Source organism: Salmo trutta, chromosome 15, assembly GCF_901001165.1.
Source record: "Salmo trutta chromosome 15, fSalTru1.1, whole genome shotgun sequence".
Taxonomy (NCBI): domain Eukaryota; kingdom Metazoa; phylum Chordata; class Actinopteri; order Salmoniformes; family Salmonidae; genus Salmo; species Salmo trutta.
In genome coordinates this window covers 10,834,342-10,854,090 of record NC_042971.1, presented here as the reverse complement: position 1 = coordinate 10,854,090, position 19,749 = coordinate 10,834,342, and the positions used below count along the sequence as shown (strand labels likewise).

The following is a 19,749-nucleotide window of genomic DNA, read 5'->3' as shown; positions in this document are numbered from 1 at the left end:
CCAGCATCAAAGCTGCATTTGAATAAGGACACAAAAAAAACAGCGAATTTCTTTCAGGTGAGCCTTTCTGCCTTTTTGTTTATTTATTTTATCCAGATGTTTGTCTATCATCCTTTTAAATAGCACTTATGGTGATAGACTTTTCTTTCCTTCCTGTTCCTGTTTGTAAATTGGCCACAACATGCCACTCAGAGGGGTTTATCCCACACAGACAGTTTAACAAAACCACAGATGAATACAAACCAAGCCAAACAGAACAAAACAAAACAGCAAGACAAAACTGTGTTCATAGTCTCTCTTTCACAGTAAACACTTCTCTCATCCTGAGGGAGGGCGTGTAAAGCCAGTGCAATTAACGAGTAAATGGAGATTTTACAGATAATGAACAGGAATTCAACTGGAGTGTAGCTCTATTAGTATTCTACCAAACATGCCAGGACATAATGGTAAAGCTATCAAGGGAAACAGAAATTTAGCATAAGAATTTATGTAATGAACCCTGTTTGGGATTCAAGTCACGGAGGGCTGAACTGTTGGAGGTTCTGGCTGTGTCTCTCTCAATACCAATACTTCCAGAGTATCAGGCAGGCAGGGCCAGGTCTGTCTGCAAGGTGCAGCCACGGCAACACATTGAGCTGGGCGCTAACACACTGAACCATCCTGACGCTGCCGGACTCAGTCAAAATAATCCAATACAAAAGCAACATCAAAAGGTTCGGGAGTTGAATCCCCCTAGCACCATGGCTTTTTAAGGGACCACAAAGTCATTGACTTTATTGTGTTTTCCCCAACTAGTTTTGTATGTACTGTGTGTGTATATGTAATTTTTTTAACTGTCAAATCAAAAATCACTCAATCAACCTTTGAAGACTTCCACAACAAAACAACGAAATCTGACAGGACAGCAACCACAATGCCGCAGTTGAACACACAGAAAAACATGTTATATAACTAACCCATCCATTCTCAGAGGATGTCTCTCGTAGACAGAGCTCACATTTAAAAAAAACTGGGTCTCAGTGGGGTTGAAACAGAGAAAAAAAGGCATTTGGAAATTGAACAAGCTACAAACACTACCATTTAACATGGCTGCCATTAATAGTGCATCATTAATTCCAATAAACATGCCATAAACATGCAAATACAGCACCAGTGTGTACCATAATAATCAGCGGCTTGGTCTTCATATTGCAGGAGCCATACAATATGGGCTTTCACGCTACGTTGTGAGCATACAGTAGTAGGGCTAATATATACAGTAATAGGGCTCATACATGCAAATTGGCTAAATACAGGCTATGCATTCTGTTGTTGAGAATATAGGAGGAACACCTATAGGCCAAAAGCACCATTGCACAGGTGGCCACTACTCGCTACACTTTGTGATTTTTATCTCCCCCAACCCCGTTTAATTTCAGGGCTCCTCAGCAGAAATCGACTGCTGGAGGAGGACATTCAATCTGCAGATAGAGAGAGAGGAAGAGAGCGAGAGAGAGAGAGGAATGGTCCAGCCTTCTCAAACAAGCCCATGGGGATACAGGGAGAGAGCAGACCGGGCAGCGACTCAGCTCACCTCTCAGGATAATGGATTTTTTTATTATTTCATTTCAATTCCCCATTTCTGGAATGTGATGAGACTGGACCCTAGAGTGTGACAGTGTTACAGTGCCTTGCAGAATTATTCAGACCCCTTGGATTTCGTCACATTTTACTGTGCTACAAAGTGGGATTAAAATGTATTTAATAGTTGAAGAAATTGTCAACAATGTACACAAAATACTCTGTAATGTCAAAGTGATCATATATCTTTTTTTAAGATAAATAAAACATTCATAACTAAAATACAGTCACTGCATAAGTATTCAGGCCCTTTGTTATGGCAAGCCTAAATTAGTTCGAGAGTAAAATGTGGCTTAACAAATCACAGAATAAATGACATGGATAATGTGTGAAGTAATAGGGGTTGACATGATTTCTGAATGACTAAACCTTCCTCTGTCCCCCATACATACAACCTCCGTAAGGTCCCTCAGTCAAGTATTGAATTTCAAGCACAGATTCAACTACAAAGAGAACGGAGCTTTTCGAAAGCCTCTTAAAAGATGGGTCAGTGATTAGTAGATGGGTAACAATAACACGTCAGACATTGATTATCTCTTAAGCATAGTCAAGTAAATAATTATGCTGTGGATGATGTATTAAACCACCCAGACACCTCAAAAGATACAGTCGTCCTTCTGAACTGAACTGCAGGACAGGGTTGAAACTGCTAAGGGATGTTACCATGAGGCCATTTGTGATTTTCTAACAGCTACAGTTTAATGACTGTGATGGGAGAAAACTGAGGATGGATTAAACAACATTGTAGGGACCTAAATGACAGAGTGAAAAGAAGAATACAAATACACAGAAAAATATATATTCCAAAACATGCAACAAGTCACTAAAACACAGCAAAAATTACACTTTTTGCATAAATGCAAAGCCTTATGTTTGGGCAAATCCAACTCAAAACGTCATTGAGCAACTACATCCTTATTTTCAAGCATGATGGTGGCTGCATCATGGTATGAGTATGCTTGACATCAACAAATACTGGGGAGTTTTTCAGGATAAAAAGAAACGGGACAGAGCTAACGACAGGCAAAATCCTAAAGGAAAACCTGCTTTACATCAGAGACTGGGAGAGGAATTCACCTTTCAGCAGGACAATAACCTATAATAAATCTACACCAGATTTGCTTACCAAGAAGACAGTGAATGTTCCTTAGTAGAGGTCGACCGATTATTATTTTTCAACGCCGATACCGATTATTGGAGGACCAAAAAAAGCCGATGCCGATTAATCGGACGATTTTTTTTTCATTTATTTTTTGTAATAATGACAATTACAACAATACTGAATGAACACTTATTTTAACTTAATATAATACATCAATAAAATCAATTTAGTCTCAAATAACTAATGAAACATGTTCAATTTGGTTTAAATCATGCAAAAACAAAGTGTTGGAGAAGAAAGTAAAAGTGCAATATGTGCCATGTAAAAAAGCTAATGTTTAAGTTCCTTGCTCAGAACATGAGAACATATGAAAGCTGGTGGTTCCTTTTAAAATGAGTCTTCAATATTCCCAGGTAAGAAGTTTTAGGTTGTAGTTAGTATAGGAATTATAGGACTATTTCTCTCTATACCATTTGTATTTCATATACCTTTGAGTATTGGATGTTCTTATAGGCACTTTAGTATTGCCAGTGTAACAGTATAGCTTCCGTCCCTCTCCTCGCCCCTACCTGGGCTCGAACCAGGAACACATCGACAACAGCCACCCTCGAAGCATCGTTACCCATCGCTCCACAAAAGCCGAAGCCCTTGCAGAGGAAGGGGAACAACTACTCCAAGTCTCAGAGCGAGTGACGTCACCGATTGAAACGCTATTAGCACACACCCCGCTAACTAGCTAGCCATTTCACATCGGTTACACCAGCCTACTCTCGGGAGTTGATAGGCTTGAAGTCATAAACAGCTCAATGCTTGAAGAATTGCGAAGAGCTGCTGGCAAACGCACGAAAGTGCTGTTTGAATGAATGCTTACGAGCCTGCTGCTGCCTACCATCGCTCAGTCAGACTGCTCTATCAAATCATAGACTTAATTATAACATAACACAGAGAAATACGAGCCTTTGGTCATTAATATGGTCGAATCCGGAAACTATCATTTCGAAAACAAAACATTTATTCTTTCAGTGAAATACGGAACCGTTCCGTATTTTATCTAACGGGTGGCATCCCTAAGTCTAAATATTGCTGTTACATTGTACAACTTTCAATGTTATGTCATAATTATGTACAATTCTGGCAAATAAATTACGGTCTTTGTTAGGAATAAATGGACTTCACACAGTTCGCAACGAGCTAGGCGGCCCAAACTGCTGCATATACCCTGAATGCTTGCACGGAACGCAAGAGAAGTGACACAATTTCCCTAATTATAAGAAATTAATGTTTGCAGGCAATATTAACCAAATATGCAGGTTTAAAAATATATATTGATTTTAAAGAAAGGCATTGATGTTTATGGTTAGGTGCAACGACAGTGCTAAATCATCACCCGTTTGGCGAAGTAGGCTGTGATTCCATGAGAAATTAACAGGCACTGCATCGATTATATGCAACACAGGACACGCTAGATAAACTAGTAATATCATCAACCATGTGTAGTTAACTAGTGATTATGTGAAGATTGATTGTTTTTTGTAAGTTTAATGCTAGCTAGCAACTTACCTTGGCTTCTTGCTGCCCTTGCGTAACAGGTAGTCAGCCTGCCACACAGGCTCCTCGTGGAGTGCAATGTAAGGCAGGTGGTTAGAGTGTTGGACTAACAAGGTAAAAATCTGTCGTTCTGCCCCTGAACAAGGCAGTTAACCCACCGTTCCTAGGCCGTCATTGAAAATAAGAATGTTCTTAAATGACTTGCCTAGATAAATAAAAGTGTCAAAAAATACAAATAAAAAAATTGGCCAAATCGGTGTCCGAAAATACCCCCAATTAATCGGCCATTCCGATTAATCGGGCGACCTCTATTCCTTAGTAACCAAGTTAAAGTTTTGACTTAAATCTGCTTGAACATCGATGGCAAGACTTGAAAAGTACTGTGAGCCATGATCCCCAACATCTTGACAGAGCTTGAATAATTTTGAAAATAATAAAATGGGTAAATATTGCACAATCCAGGTGTGGAAAGCTCTTAGAGATTTACCCAGAAACACTCACAGCTGTAATCACTGCCAGAATATTAGCTGAAAAGGTAAAGGTATCTTGGCGTCGGAGAGAACATTTAGCTGTTTTAAAGGTCATTTTCTGCAATTCTTCAGATTTTTTCATTGAGCGGAAAGAAAGTTTTGAAGATTTGAAGTTCATTTCCAGCAATTCTATACAGTTTGGCATGGAGTTGAGGGACAATTTTACAGCTTTAAAGCACATTTCCTGCAATTATATGCCTTTTGCCATGGCTAATGCTGTATTCCTCTGCTCAAACAAAAATCAATGGGCATGTGCCCTGACTGTGTAATTTCTATTCGATTGTTAGTTTTCAAACATTGTATTATGAAAAAATATATATAGTTCAATATCTTTTCTGCATGATTTCTATCTGGTTTTGGTCGTTTAAGTTGACAATGAAACTGTTTTTCCATCCCGAAAATTACCACTTAGACAGCCCGCCTAAGAATTTTCTATACAGAAAACCCCCTGTAATTAGTTCCAATGACTGTAATTTCCTCCATATTAAAGGGATGGTTTGAGATTTTGGTAATGCAGCCATTTATCTACTTCCCCAGAGTTGGATGAACAGGTAACTGTTCCTGTAGACAGCCAGTCATTTGGCTAACGCTAGTTAGCATTGGCTCGTGAAACTACCTCTAACTTATTTCATACTGGACGCAGAGACATAAAAACGTTATCCACAATGGTCTTCTGTTGTAGCTAGCTAGCGAAAATGTATTAAAGAAAATGTTGGTATGTGGCTTTCTACTGTAGTCGTGTGCAATATGGTAACCTTACAGTTGATTTGTTCCATTGCAAAAAAATTGCTTTTCCAAGCCAAACCCAAGTCACTGCCTTCCTGAAAATGGGAGTGTGAGAGAGAGAGAGAGAGAGAGAGAGAGAGAGAGAGAGAGAGAGAGAGAGAGAGAGAGAGAGAGAGAGAGAGAGAGAGAGAAAGAGAGAGAGAGAGAGAATGTGCGTGCTAGTGTGTGTGTGAATTTACTGTATGAGTTATATTATCTCCAGCAGTGGTATGATGGACAGCATGTCGGGTGGTTCCAGGTCATAGGGTAAAGGGTCAGGCCCCAGATGAAATGTTGTTTTGTGCCTATGAGGGAGACTCTGTAAAGACCAAGCAGTATTAATGGGTGAAACTAAGTAAAAGTGCTAGCGCTGCAAGATGCCCTAGACAGGGGCATCTGAAAGACAAAGAATTATGAACTGAAGTGTGTGAGGTCAGGCCCATATGCCCCGACAGAAGCTATATTAATCTGCCTGCTGAGAACAGGCACTGAGGGGGCAGGGAGAGAGGGAAGAGAGAAGAGGAGAGACGGAAGGGGGGAGAGGAGAAAAGGGCAAGGAGCACTATGGGGAATTGATAGTGAGCGAATAGACGCAGGGTTCTTGTACTGTTTTGTTTTGTGTGTATTTTGCATTTGTGTGAGTGTGTAAGTGTATATAGCTGTCTATGTAAAGTGTAGGATTAGGAAGAGGAAATTGGATTGCTGTCCACAGTAGAAAGGCAAGTCATAAAACCTAATTAACTAACAAACAGTGGTGTAAAGTACTTAAGTAAAAATACTTTGAAGTACCACTTAAGTAGTTTTTTTGGGTATCTTACTTTACTATTTATATTTTTGACAACTTTTACTTCAATACATCCCTAAAGAAAACAATGTACTTTTTTTTTTTTTTTTTACATTTTCCCTGACACCCAAAAGTTACATTTTGAATGCTTAGCAGGACAGAAAATGGTTCAATTCACACACTTATCAACAGAACCTCCCTGGTCATTCCTAAAGCCTCTGATCTGGCGGACTCACTTAAGCACAAATGCATCGTTCGTAAAATATGTCTGACTGTTGAAGTGTGCCCCAGGCTATCCGTAAATTAAAAAAAACAAGAAAATTGTGCCGCCTGGTTTGCTTAATATAAGGAATTTTCAATTATTCATACTTTTACTCTTGATACTTAAGTATATTTAAAACCAAATACTTTTAGACTTTTACTCAAGTGGTAATTTACTGGGCGACTTTCACTTTTACTTGAGTCATTTTCTATTAAGGTATCTTTACTTTTACTCAAGTATGACAATTGGGTACTTTTTCCACCACTGCTAACAAACCACCATACTGGAGACGTTTGGGGAAATGCATGGCCTAAAAACCTGAAAAGCAGCAGAACACAACTCATGCTGCTAGGACACCAGATCAGGAAATACAACCCTAACATCCTGAACACAGCTAACATGATGGAATTGAAAAAAAACGGAGTTCCTATAGTAAAACTGATTTCCTCACTCAGTAGAGGCATACTGGCTGTGACCCAGGCGCCAGGCTCCATTTTGGAAAGGAGGGAACAGGCAGGTAAAGGCACCCGGCGGTAGCAGGAGTAGCAGGAGCTCCTGGTAAATAAAACATCTGAGAGACACGCCCTGTAGTCCCGGTAACATGAATTGTGCATGCGGAGCGTTTGGAGTGTGATCTGGGAACATAGAGGAGCGACTCACAACCCAGCAGGAGCACGGCAATCACACACCAAACAAAAGACAGAACAGAGGGGGAGAGGAGGACACCAGCTTCCATCTACCAGAACACCAGAGAGAGAGAGCAGCAGGCAGGGCCTCTGCCTGTGTGCCAGTATGGCTGTGTGTGAAGATAGGCAACAGCAGGAGGGGATGTTAAGTTCAGAGCTCTAGCAGCTGGGCAGAGGGCACCCACAAACCTGACCAGAGCCTTTAGGTTTAAGGTAAAGACCTTTGTCACTTGGATAAATACAGCCAGCTGTACAGTACCGGGAGCTGATAGGAAGCATAAAGTGTTCCTGTCCCTCTGAATAGGGAGGGTGTCCAAACATGAATGGATAGCAAGCAGGCAAGCAGGGAGACAGTGTGACTGACCTGGTCTCCAGGGGCACGCTGCTGTTCAGCGCCCAGCTTTCCTGGAGCTGGACTGACTCTGGCGTGGAGGGGCCCTCCCCGGGGGCCGCCGAGGGGGCATGGTTTGGGCCGCGGCGGCTGGCCAGGGTGTTGCGGTTCAAGGAGTTGGCCGACGACTGGTGGTGGTTGTGAGGAGGAGGGAGCGGCGGCCGCAGAGACTGACTGTGGTGGTTGTTGGGAGGACCTGAAGGAGAACACAGGAACAAATTAGGGCTTAATGTTTGACAGGAATGGTGTTCTAGCGCATAGTGTATATTTCAGTTGTTATAGCCTTGGCGGGGGCTTTATAAATGTGTACTACTTCACAGTCTGAATTGACTGATTTAATGAAAGCATTATCCATTGACAGTGATGTATGTTTGGATGCTTTAGTTTAATATAGAACATTTTTCATTTCATGTGTTACAAATTGCTTTATGAGAACATGTCAGATCCAAATACAAAAACACCTCTGAAGAAATAACTAAAATTGTACAAGTATAATATTTTACAGACTAAATCCAACCTCCTGTAGAGTGACCAATTCACCTTATTCATTCCATAACTAAAAAAGGGAACAATTTATGAAAATTGAAAGCTGTGAATTATAACTTTGTGAAAGTTTAAAACGTTAATTATGATTAAAACTATCCAAATATTGGAATCAAGTGTTCTTAACTTTTAAACCTTTAATCAAATAATATGATACAAATACTTGTATGCATTTATGTAGCAGCCCTAAATCATTCCATTTAATTAAAAGATAATGAAAAGTAGGTAAATACTTCCGATTTTGGCAAATGAGATTTAAATCTCTAAATTGAGGTATTAGAAAATATCACTAATTACTCAAGTCTAAAGAGAAATATATGAACGATTCTAATTTCTATCTACAGATACTGCATGATACAGAGAACAAATTGTGTAGCAACATGAATAACATCTTCGTGCTTCCACCTCCACACCTTCACAAGCCTGCGTGACGGACTGATCGGACAATGGCAAGACATCAATGAATCAACATATTCCTCAAAAAGGGTCAAAAGAAAAGACAATATATACTTCTTCCATGATGCATTAACAGTCGTACTGACTAAAAGGCAACGCCTACTGTATAAAAAAAGCACACAAATACATACACTGAGTGTACAAAATGACATAGACAGACCTGGTGAATCCAGGTGAAATAATGATCCCTTATTGATGTCACTTGTTAAATCCACTTCAAATCAGTGTAGATGAAGGGGAGGAAACGGGTTAAAGGAGGAATTTGAAGCCTTGAGACAATTGAGACATGGATTGTGTATGTGTGCCACTCAGAGGGTGAATGGGCAAGACAAAAGATTTAAGTGCCTTTAGAAGTGGTATGGTAGTAGGTGCCAGGCGCACCGGTTTGAGTGTGTCAACAACTGCAACACTGCTGGCTTTTTCACGCTCAACAGTTTCCTGTGTGTATCAAGAATGGTCCACCACCAAAAGAATATCCATCCAACTTGACACAACTGTGGGAAGCATTGGGGTCAACACGGGACAGCATCCCTGTGGAACGCTTTCGACACCTATATAGTAGTCTATACCCCGATGAATTGAGGCTGTTCTGAGGGCAAAAGGGGGTACAACTCAAGATTAGGAAGGTGTTCCTGATGTTTTGTATACTCCGTGTGTATTCTCCAACGGGTTTCTCCTTCCTTTCCTTGTACAATTAATTTCAGCTATTGAACATTTCAGGAGTAACAAAAAGATCAGTTACCCATACAGTATGTAATGTCAACATTGTAAAAAACAGTGGGCCTCCCCGATTACGTACACAGCACTGATAACTGAAAGAACGAGAGTCATACCAAGACCTAAGACATGAGCTAAGAAAGGGAGAGGCCCTTTACACAAAACGTCTTGTGAAAAGAGGAGAAATGAAAAAGGGATTGGGCCGAGCTGAGATCAGTCATGGTTTGGAGGGCCAGGGTGTGTAATCTCCCACACCACACTGTGTAAGAACTGGAGAAAGACCCAGTGCTACAAAAACCCACAGTTCACAAAAGCTGCGTTTGGACTGCAGGGACGCAGGGAACAATCTGAGCAGCACAATAGGGCTGAGAGCAGTGGATTATAAAGTGTGACGTGTCCATCAAAGCACCACTCCACACTACAGCCCTGGCTAAACACAATGGTATTCTGGTACTAACCCTTTAATGTGCTCTGATAACCTTGGTCGGGCTCTGATCTAATGCTTCTTCCACTGTTTCCCCCTGTAAACTGCCGTTCAAACTCAAAATCGAGCTGACAGCCATGGGAGGTTGTTTACCAACCCTCAACAGGTCTGTGGGCACACAAAAGGACACACAGTCAGAGGCCTCAGTTTCTAACCTTCAGTAACGACATCCCTGTGTGAAACAGTGGAATCCCACAAACACAATGGCCGGCTCCTCATCTGTTTAAACATACTGCCGAGATCACAGTGGAGATCTGAGCAGGGGGGTTATCAAAGTCCCTTCTGTAATACGCAGATTACAGCATTCTGCAGCGTGCTGGCCTTTATTAGTCTACTGTACTGTGTGTTTAATAGCTTTAATACAAAGGCCTTCTAAGATGGAATGAATGTCTTTTGATCAGGCTTGGGGCAGAAGGTAGCCTAGTGGTTAGAGCGTTGGGACAGTAACAGAAAGGTTGCTGGATCAAATCCCCGAGCTGACAAGGCAAAAATGTATCTTTCTGCCCCTGAACAAGGCAATTAAGCCACTATTCCCAGGTAGGGCATCACTTTAAATAATAATTTGTTCTTAACTGACTTGCCTAGTTAAATAAAAGTTTTAACATATATTTTTTGAATTAAGATTATGATCACTTTATTGGTCAATAGCACAATTTGACTTCCGCTTTTAGCTCAACCCTTCCGAAATACCCACATACAGGTTTGGAGAGGTGCATGGGGCTGCCACACTGGGAGTCTGAGGTGCTGGGATTTGATACCAGCAACCCTTCGGTTGCCAGCTCACTTCCCGCTCTGACCCTGGATTTGAACCGGCAACCCTCCAGTTACCTGCCGGTTACCTGTCACAGCCAGTCTTTCCACAGAGGATCAGCCCTTCCACTGTGGCTCAGTACTAATATCTTCATACCTATTTAAACAACATACGCCATCGTAAAAAGACAGTTGTGCTGCACAGTAGAGGAATGGCAGGGCACCTGCAGTTGAAGTCGGAAGTTTACATACATACATACATTTAAACTCAGTTTTTCACAATTCCTGACATTTAATCCTAGTAAAAATTCCCTGTCTTAGGTCAGTTAGGATCACCACTTTATTTTAAGAATGTGAAATGTCAGAATAATAGTAGAGAGAATCATTTATTTCAGCTTTTATTTATTTCATCACATTCCCAGTGGGTCAGAAGTTTACATACACTCAATTAGTACTTGGTAGCATTGCCTTTAAATTGTTTAACTTGGGTCAAACGTTTCAGGTAGCCTTCCACAAGCTTCCCACAATAAGTTGGGTGAATTTTGGCCCATTCCTCCTGACAGAGCTGGTGTAACTGAGTCAGGTTTGTAGGCCTCCTTGCTCGCACACGCTTTTTCAGTTCCGCCCACAAATTTTCTATAGGATTGAGGTCAGGGCTTTGTGATGGCCACTCCAATACCTTGACCTTATGTCCTTAAGCCATTTTCCACAACTTTGGAAGTATGCTTGGTGTCATTGTCCATTTGGAAGACCCATTTGCGACCAAGCTTTAACTACCTGACTGATGTCTTGAGATGTTGCTTCAATATATCCACATAATTGTCCTGCCTCATGACGCCATCTATTTTGTGAAGTGCACCAGTCCCTCCTGCAGCAAGGCACCACCACAACATGATGCTGCCACCCCCGTGCTTCACGGTTGCGATGGTGTTCTTTGGCTTGCAAGCCTCACCCTTTTTCCTCCAAACATAACGATGGTCATTATGGCCAAACAGTTCTATTTTTGTTTCATCAGTCCCCATGTGCAGTTGCAAACCGTAGTCTGGCTTTTTTAATGGTGGTTTTGGAGCAGTGGCTTCTTCCTTGCTGAGCAGCCTTTCAGGTTATGTTGATATAGGACTCGTTTTACTGTGGATATAGATACTTTTGTACCGGATTCCTCCAGAATCTTTACAAGGTCCTTTGCTGTTGTTCTGGGATTGATGTGCACTTTTCGCACCAAAGTACGTTCATCTCTAGGAGACAGAACGCGTCTCCTTCCTGAACGGTATGACGGCTGCGTGGTCCCATGGTGTTTATACTTGCATACTATTGTTTATACAGATGAATGTGGTACCTTCAGGCATTTGTAAATTGCTCCCAAGGATGAACCAGACCTGTGGAGGTCTACAATTTTTTTTCTGAGGTCTTGGCATGATGTCAAGCAAAGAGGCACTGAGTTTGAAGGTAGGCCTTGAAATACATCCACAGGTACACCTCCAATGGACTCAAATGATGTCAATTAGCCTATCAGAAGCTTCTAAAGCCATGGCATAATTTTATGGAATTTTCCAAGCTGTTTAAAGGCACAGTCAACTTAGTGTATGTAAACTTCTGACCCCCTGGAATTGTGATACAGTGAATTATAAGTGAAATAATATTTACCTGTAAACAATTGTTGGAAAAATGACATGTGTCATGCACAAAGTGGATGTCCTAACCGACTTGCCAAAACTATAGTTTGCTAACAAGAAATTTGTGGAGTGGTTGAAAAACGAGTTTAAATAAAACCAACCTATGTGTATGTAAACTAGCCTAGTGGTTAGAGCGTTGGACTAGTAACCGAAAGGTTGCAAGATCAAATCCCTGAGCTGACAAGGTAAAAATATGTTGTTCTAACCCTGAACAAGGCAGTTAACCCACTGTTCTTTGACTGTCATTGAAAATAAGAATTTGCCTAGTTAAAAAAAAAAAACAACTGTAGCCGCACTGCTGTTTTAGTAGTGGGGGCAGCAGATTTTTCAGAATGGATGACATGGTGACTTAACCCTGCACAATAAAGAGATGCAGCAGGGTGGAGGGGTGCCTAACACAGCACCACACATGATCACACACATACAGAAAGGAACAACATCAGCCAGGCAGAACAAGTGCACTCACACAACCTATCCCTGGAGAATTATGCCTTTTCTCTTTCAGCCTGGAAGACAATCATTCCAATTCCAAACAAAGTCCTATGAGGAGCAAGAGAGGCAAACTAGAAATTAGCAAATGAGGATGCAAACTTAATAACAGGCAGCCATGTTGGTAATTACCTACTCCATGGGTATAGAATGAAGAAACTTCTAAAAGGTTAATTGCTTTTCTGTCAGCAAGGCAGCTCCTCACTACAGAGTGGCAGAAATGGAAATTGAGAGCGTGTCTGTTTTCTTTATATGAATCAGGGGAAAAAAACATATATTATGTTTACTGTAAGAAATATGTATTACACCCCCCCCCAAAAAAACAAAAAAAATCACCAAATTGCTAAATTCTAAAAAATAAATAAGTCATGTTTTCATTAAAAACAAAGATTTATGGCAAGATTTATCCAAGTAAAACTGGTATCAGCCAAGCTGCAGCAACATCCATATGAGCATGACTGAAGCTTTGTTCTGTAGCTTTAAATCTCATCCTGCATCATAAGCTCCTTTAATGTAAAAACTGTTGGGAAACAGCACTGAGCTGTAGTTCCACCCATAAAATGACATTCATTTTCCCCCTCTATCCTCTACCTCCTCTTGCTTTTCTAAATGTGTTTGTATTTTCATTTTCTTCCCCGTCATTCAATAAGAGAGCTGATTCATAAAATTGAGTTCTAATTTACTGTGCAAACCTAACAGTATGCAAAAGACACCTCAATAAAACACAGAGACGTTGTTTTAGTATCATTCCTGAACAAAAACTGGATGACAGCTCAAGCCAAATTTGCCACAAGACTCAGTTTAAACTTGAAAATCACTGTTTGAACGTGAAAATCTGCTCCAACTGAATGCTCTCTTTAAACAGGATGGGAACAGAGGAAAACACAAACACATGAAATGGTCTACATGCCTATTTGTTTCTCCAATGTTTAGGAGTCCAGGCAAAATAACAATTGCTGTAGATAATGACCCAGGTGTAGAATGTGTTTTATAGCCACCTCAGCTATCAAAGATACATGTAGAGAAAAGAGACAGAAAGCTGAGAGGGAATAAAAAAAGGCTAAAAGCAATTACAGTTCAGAGGCAATGCAGGGCGAAATGGAAGCACAGCACAACAGCTTCCCGGGTCCGCTTGTTGTTGTTAGTGGTGCATGGCGATGTTGAAATTACTGCAGCTCAGATTCGCAGGCTACGGGCTAGAATGACAAGGATTAAAATAAATTGCCCAACATGAGCGGTGGGAACCTTGGAAAAACAATACGAGTAAAAGCATAAATGTCAATTTGGAATGATAAAAGACACAATCTAAACAGGGCAGGAGAAGCCTCAAGACAGCGCAAGGTAATAGAAATTGTGATTTTTACTGTGACTCAGCCTGCTTAAAAATAAATGAGGTGGCATGATTGGAAAGGGGGCATTTTTCTGTCTTCCACTCTTTTGTTAGTTCCACCTATCTATCTCTTCACACAAACCAAAAGACAGGTGCAAATGTCTTCATTGAAACAGGCCCAAAAGGTCAGTGTACTCATGACAGCTCTCGACGCCTCAACGAGTGGTGGACGCCTGCCAAGCTGAATGGGTTAACGTTTGGCTTCGGCTGCAAATCGGTAAGAACGGTGTTATGGATATGCAAGACCCAGGATTCAGATGAGGGTGTCCAGACTTCCTTTTCTTTCACTGCTAGTACATCATACCGTAATGGAGAATGGCAGGATTAGCAGAAGCGGTTTAATTCGTTTTTTTTCCTCAGGGACTTCCGTTCAGTGAATAAACTTTATGTTGACAATTCTGTTGGGCGTTTCCAGAGCGATAGGATGGGTGGCGAAACAGATCCGCAGCAACACCACACCGAGTCAGATCAGTGAGCGGCCATGCTTGAGAAGCCGTGGCTCGTACCCCTACCCTTTCTAAAAGAGCTGAGGATCTGGAACTGCCGAAGGACAGCTCAGTTTCAGAGCGCACTACTTAACCCTGTCCTCTTGATCTTTTTCTTTCTTGGGGATTTAATTAAAAAGCAAGATTGCAGTACGTTAGTGCAAATGAAATACAGAGACGTACTGATGGAGAGAAGATGGGGGGGGGGATGAGATGGAGGTAGTTTTAAAATATTCAGAGCACACTATTTCTCTGCCTCGGTCACTCATCTCCACTAATTAGACTATAATAACTGTCCAGCAGCAACAGACAGGGAGACGAGACTACTGCACATTCAACTTGAAACCCCTCCAAATCAAATACCCCAATGCTATGAAATTCCATTCATCACCAGAGAGATCTGTGGCATTAATCCAATTTATTAATACAAAATTTAAGACCAGACAAATTAATTTTCCTTTGGTAACAAAGGGTATAGAGAATGGAGTGATCAAACATTCAACACACCACACAAACCTCTAGTGATTTCCCTGCTGGAATGTTTTTCTACTTCCAAAACGCATAGACACCGGAAATCACAAGAGGAGAAAAAAAAACAACAGATGAATAATGCATTGGTAGCATTAGTGCGCTAAGAGCCTGGGTCTTTCCAGGAGTAGCTACTGCGTCTGCCACTGCTCACATCCAGTTCTGGCTAAACCTTCCCAGAGAGTGTGTGGAGAGACAGGCCCCAGCAGGCACACACACAGTGCTGATGCCATCAACACCTCACTTCTCCCCCGTGACACCTGAGAATGTGACGGCCTCAGGAAGAAAGATGGAGCGTACACAAGGTGCTAATGCTGTAGCATGGGTTAGCGCAAAAATTAGCAGGAGACTAACAATGCATACCAATTACGCACAGCCGGCACTGGGGATAAGCCACAAGCAAGGCTAAGAGTGGAGGCTTCAGGGGCAGACTATACGTTTGAAGGCAATGTTTAGCATTTGTTTGGAGAGATTGCAACACTGCCACAATATGGAAGGCATATTATGCATACAAATGTGATCATGGGAATGAAAAAGCCGTTACAATAATATAACGTAGAATTTAGGAGCAGGAAACGCGAAAAATCAACAGTCGTCCAACTTCAACACATAGTGATTTAAACTGGGATAACAAAATATGCAATGAGGCTAGAGGAGTAGAGGAGTAGAGGGGACCGATGACTGAGTTGTCACAATAATAAGGGAATCAGTCGATAACTGAACAAGGCACATGGGCAGGAAATCCAACTGAAATGAAATGTAACCTTAGAGAATAAAAAGCATTGCAATATGAAGGGAAAAAAATGGTTCCTTTATCTGTTTCATCATTCAGCTTCTTGGTGGTTGTTGGTGAAAATGTTTCCCTTTGAGAGGTGATTGTACTAGAAAAGTACAGATGAGCATGAAACGACACAATGTGTGCGGATGGCGGGAAAAGTTACAAAACAGCACATTAGAATGTTTTGTAGAGGACTATAGCATCCTATTACAGAATACAGTATGTGAACTGTGTGCGCTCTGCATACAGGAACCTCAATCAAAAACGATAGCAGGATTCATTATCAGAAACAGGGAAAGAGATGCCAGAGTGGAAAACAACGGGCAATTAAAATATTATTTATTCTATCCAGCTACCTAAACAATGGAGGGGGGGGGAAGGAAAAGCACACTTGACAAAGGAGGAGATGCGTTTGAAATCTCAACGGAATTGATGACAAGGAAATCTTTAGATCTGTCATACCTCTAAGAGCTAAAAATACTCCAACGTTCCTCCCATGGAGAACATGAGGGCACAATGTCGACAGTGTTGATACATGTGCCTACCTGTCTAACAATCTGGGTTAATTGTGTTTAGTCGAAAATATCACTTCTGTTCTGACTCCAAACAGGACGAGGTGAGAAGCAGAGAGCCGTATCAAAGCGTTTTATACAGCAGCACCAGGGCCATCAACTTCCATAAGGATGATATGCTGGTGATATGCCATTTCATGTCGTAGACGTACCACTTCGTGATACCTACAAGTATTGACACTTCCATGGGAAAAAAATATAATTCTATGGTCTTTTAACTGCCTGACTGACTTTGATAGATTTGATTTCTTGCGTAGATGTTTTATTAACTGCATTGCACGTGATGAGTAAAAGCTGGTATGACATATTTTCTAAACAATGTGCATATATATATATATATATATATATATATATATATATAATACCTATTTAGTTGTTTAGGTCAGAAACATATTGATTCGCGTATTATAAAATCAATAACAGGAGATAATTGATCTTTTTTGCAATATTTGAATATGTACTTTGAATGTTAAAAGGGCCAATCGACAGCTGAAACAATAAAAAAAGCATCCACTCCACCTCTGATTGGGTAAAACGCTGAGGGGTGGGGCTGGAGAAATTTAACCGCTCTCAAATTCATAGACAGACCTATGGATACAAGGACTGACCATCCATGATATCCAAATGATAGTTTTAACCATGTTTTGAGGTTATACAATGTTTGTTTACATTTGTTATTTATAAACAATCGAGTGAAGCAAGCTTATATTTTGGGATCTGACGGGGTACACCAGTTTAACTAAGCTCATGAAGCATTTATATGTTATATTCGTGATGAATCACTGGGTATATATCATTAATGTATAAGTCTGAATATGAATGAAGTAACTGCGGACTGCCCCTTTAAATTGCCATGGTCAAGTCAATAAAATACAAAAACATTTGCATTATTTTCTCTCTAAACGCATATTTGGACTTTTAAACATAATACATAACATTTGTGACTACTTCTATTAAATAACTTGCCCTTACTTAACTATGTCTAGTTATTGAAAACGTATGAACAAAATGTAGAATTATATTAATTGTTTTTATAATGCAAACAATATTAATTACGGTATGTACACCAAATATCGTAATGATGCACTTTTCTAAATTAATTAAATCAGTGAAAATCGAATTGAAAAATTCATCATACCAAGTACTGTGTAAAAACAAAAAGTTTAAATCCTAGTACATAGGGTGACTGTTTTCTTTTTCAAAGTATTCTTAGTTACTCCCTGTTGATGTGGTACATGATAGGTGAACAGTGAGAGATGCAATATTCAGTAATATGCAGTACAGCATATTTTAAGAGTAACGCACACATGTTGCACTAGAATACTGCCAGAGCAACATGTCGGCACTTAAGCAGCATGAGTACTGAAAAATGGCACATACAGCATCTTCACCAAATTGCTAGCAGCCTCTAGTTGCTGCATTTTACTGTTTACTAAACTACTCTGTCTTTCTGTGCCGATTCTTTTCCACATTTAGGCCTAACGCAAACGCAGCATGGAGAAATGTTACACTAAGACTCAAATCTCCAGAAATGCAGCCTCTTTAAGAGCAGAAGGCCATGCAGCAATACATTATCGAACACAATAATTAATAGGAACATCGTACACATAGCAGTATCTGTTGAAAACAAGAACCAATAAACTACCATAATGAAAATCTAATTGTGGATTCCCCAATCAATAACAACCATATCGGTCTTAAGAGGAGTAAACGTTTCACTAACCTATTTGATATGGGTGCCTCGCCATGATTGATGTGGCTCCTCTGAAAAGTAAACCAATTTCAGCCCTGATGCAAAGTTGATTGAAATTGGCTATAATCACGTTACTCTTGAATTCTGAACCCCCCCCAACGGTATTAATAAAGATTTATGGCTGATTAAAGGACAGGCTAATCTAATTAAGACTAGACCTTGTTCCAGCAAAAAAAAAAACGGTTCCATCTGATTTTGCTAAATCCGATTTCCGTTTATCATATTGATATAACACTTACTGATTTAGATCCATAGAAGAGGGAGGAGGTAGAAGAGGAAGGAGGATTTATTCCCCTATTTCCCATCATGCGTCAGTATGTTGACTTGATTCTATGATTATTTGGGTTATTGGCAGGTATTGCTCAGAGTAGCTTTCCTGATTGCCTCCTCAGAGGGAATGGACTTCACGTGGAGCACTGGGGGTTCAGAAAGAGCCAGAATGACCAAGCACAGAGAATATATATTTTTCTCTCTGAGTTAGTGAGGTGTCACCTCAAGTCTATTCACAGAGGAAAAACACATGACCCCAACAATGGGAGTCAGTGGCCTTTCAACTCAAAAGCAATGGGATGATGTGGATCAGAAGACAACTTAGGAGAAGGACAGACCCATTTCAAGGAGAAGGTCTATAGCCTGTCGCTACAGTGGCTATCTGTTATCTGCTAATCGGCTCCATAAACAGGAACATTTGGTTAATGTAATATTCCTACTTGTATTATTCCATAATGTACTATTACTTTGTGGTACACAGACGCAGTGGGTTGGAAATATATATGTAAAGCCAACGTGACCAATGAGCTATACAATACGTATTTTTTGGGATCTGTGCTGGAATTCAAACGTAGGCTACAACGTCACACTGTGTGCATTTCAACAATGCCATATTTCCGTGTAGGCCTAGGAGTTTTGCAACACTAAAAATATAAACAATACCATGTAAAAATTGCTATTTTTGGACTATTCATTACCTACAAACAAGTGCACTGGCAAGAAAAATACATAGCCAACAGTACACAATTTCATCAAGGGAAAATGTAGTACCAGAACTAGTCAACATGAAACCACAAAAGCTGTGCTTCCTAGCCACATTTTAGAAGACATAAATATACAAGTATTATATCTTTAGTGTCGAACGTACAGTCAAAAAAAACCATAAAAGAATGAGAGAAATCATGGGAAACCCAGACAAAACCCCCTCTGTATCTCTGGCTACAAGCAGAGTCTCTGTTTGACATCGCAGTAATCGTCTCAAATCCTTTCCTTCCACCATTCTCACCCACTGAGGAGAATTCAGTCACCTAGGAACTCTCATTCTGAATACTGACGTGATTAGAAAGTAACAGCTGCATTCACGGTGTTTGGAACAAAAGCACACTCAAAGACGCACAATTTTCTTGCTTGTTCATGCTAGCGCAGAAAAAGGCAAAGCAATTACGGGCAGAA

The 19,749-nt window shown here is 40.5% G+C and overlaps 1 protein-coding gene across 2 annotated transcripts in view; it reads right to left on the bottom strand.

Moving 5' to 3' along the window:
• LOC115148455 (teneurin-2) overlaps positions 1 to 19,749 on the bottom strand; it is a 76,038-nt gene that overhangs the window by 45,539 nt on the left and 10,750 nt on the right. For both annotated transcript variants that reach the window (XM_029690359.1, XM_029690360.1), the window contains one exon: positions 7,662 to 7,884. In XM_029690359.1, coding sequence (XP_029546219.1) covers positions 7,662 to 7,884 — 223 coding nt within the window. The remainder of the gene's footprint in view (positions 1 to 7,661; positions 7,885 to 19,749) is intronic.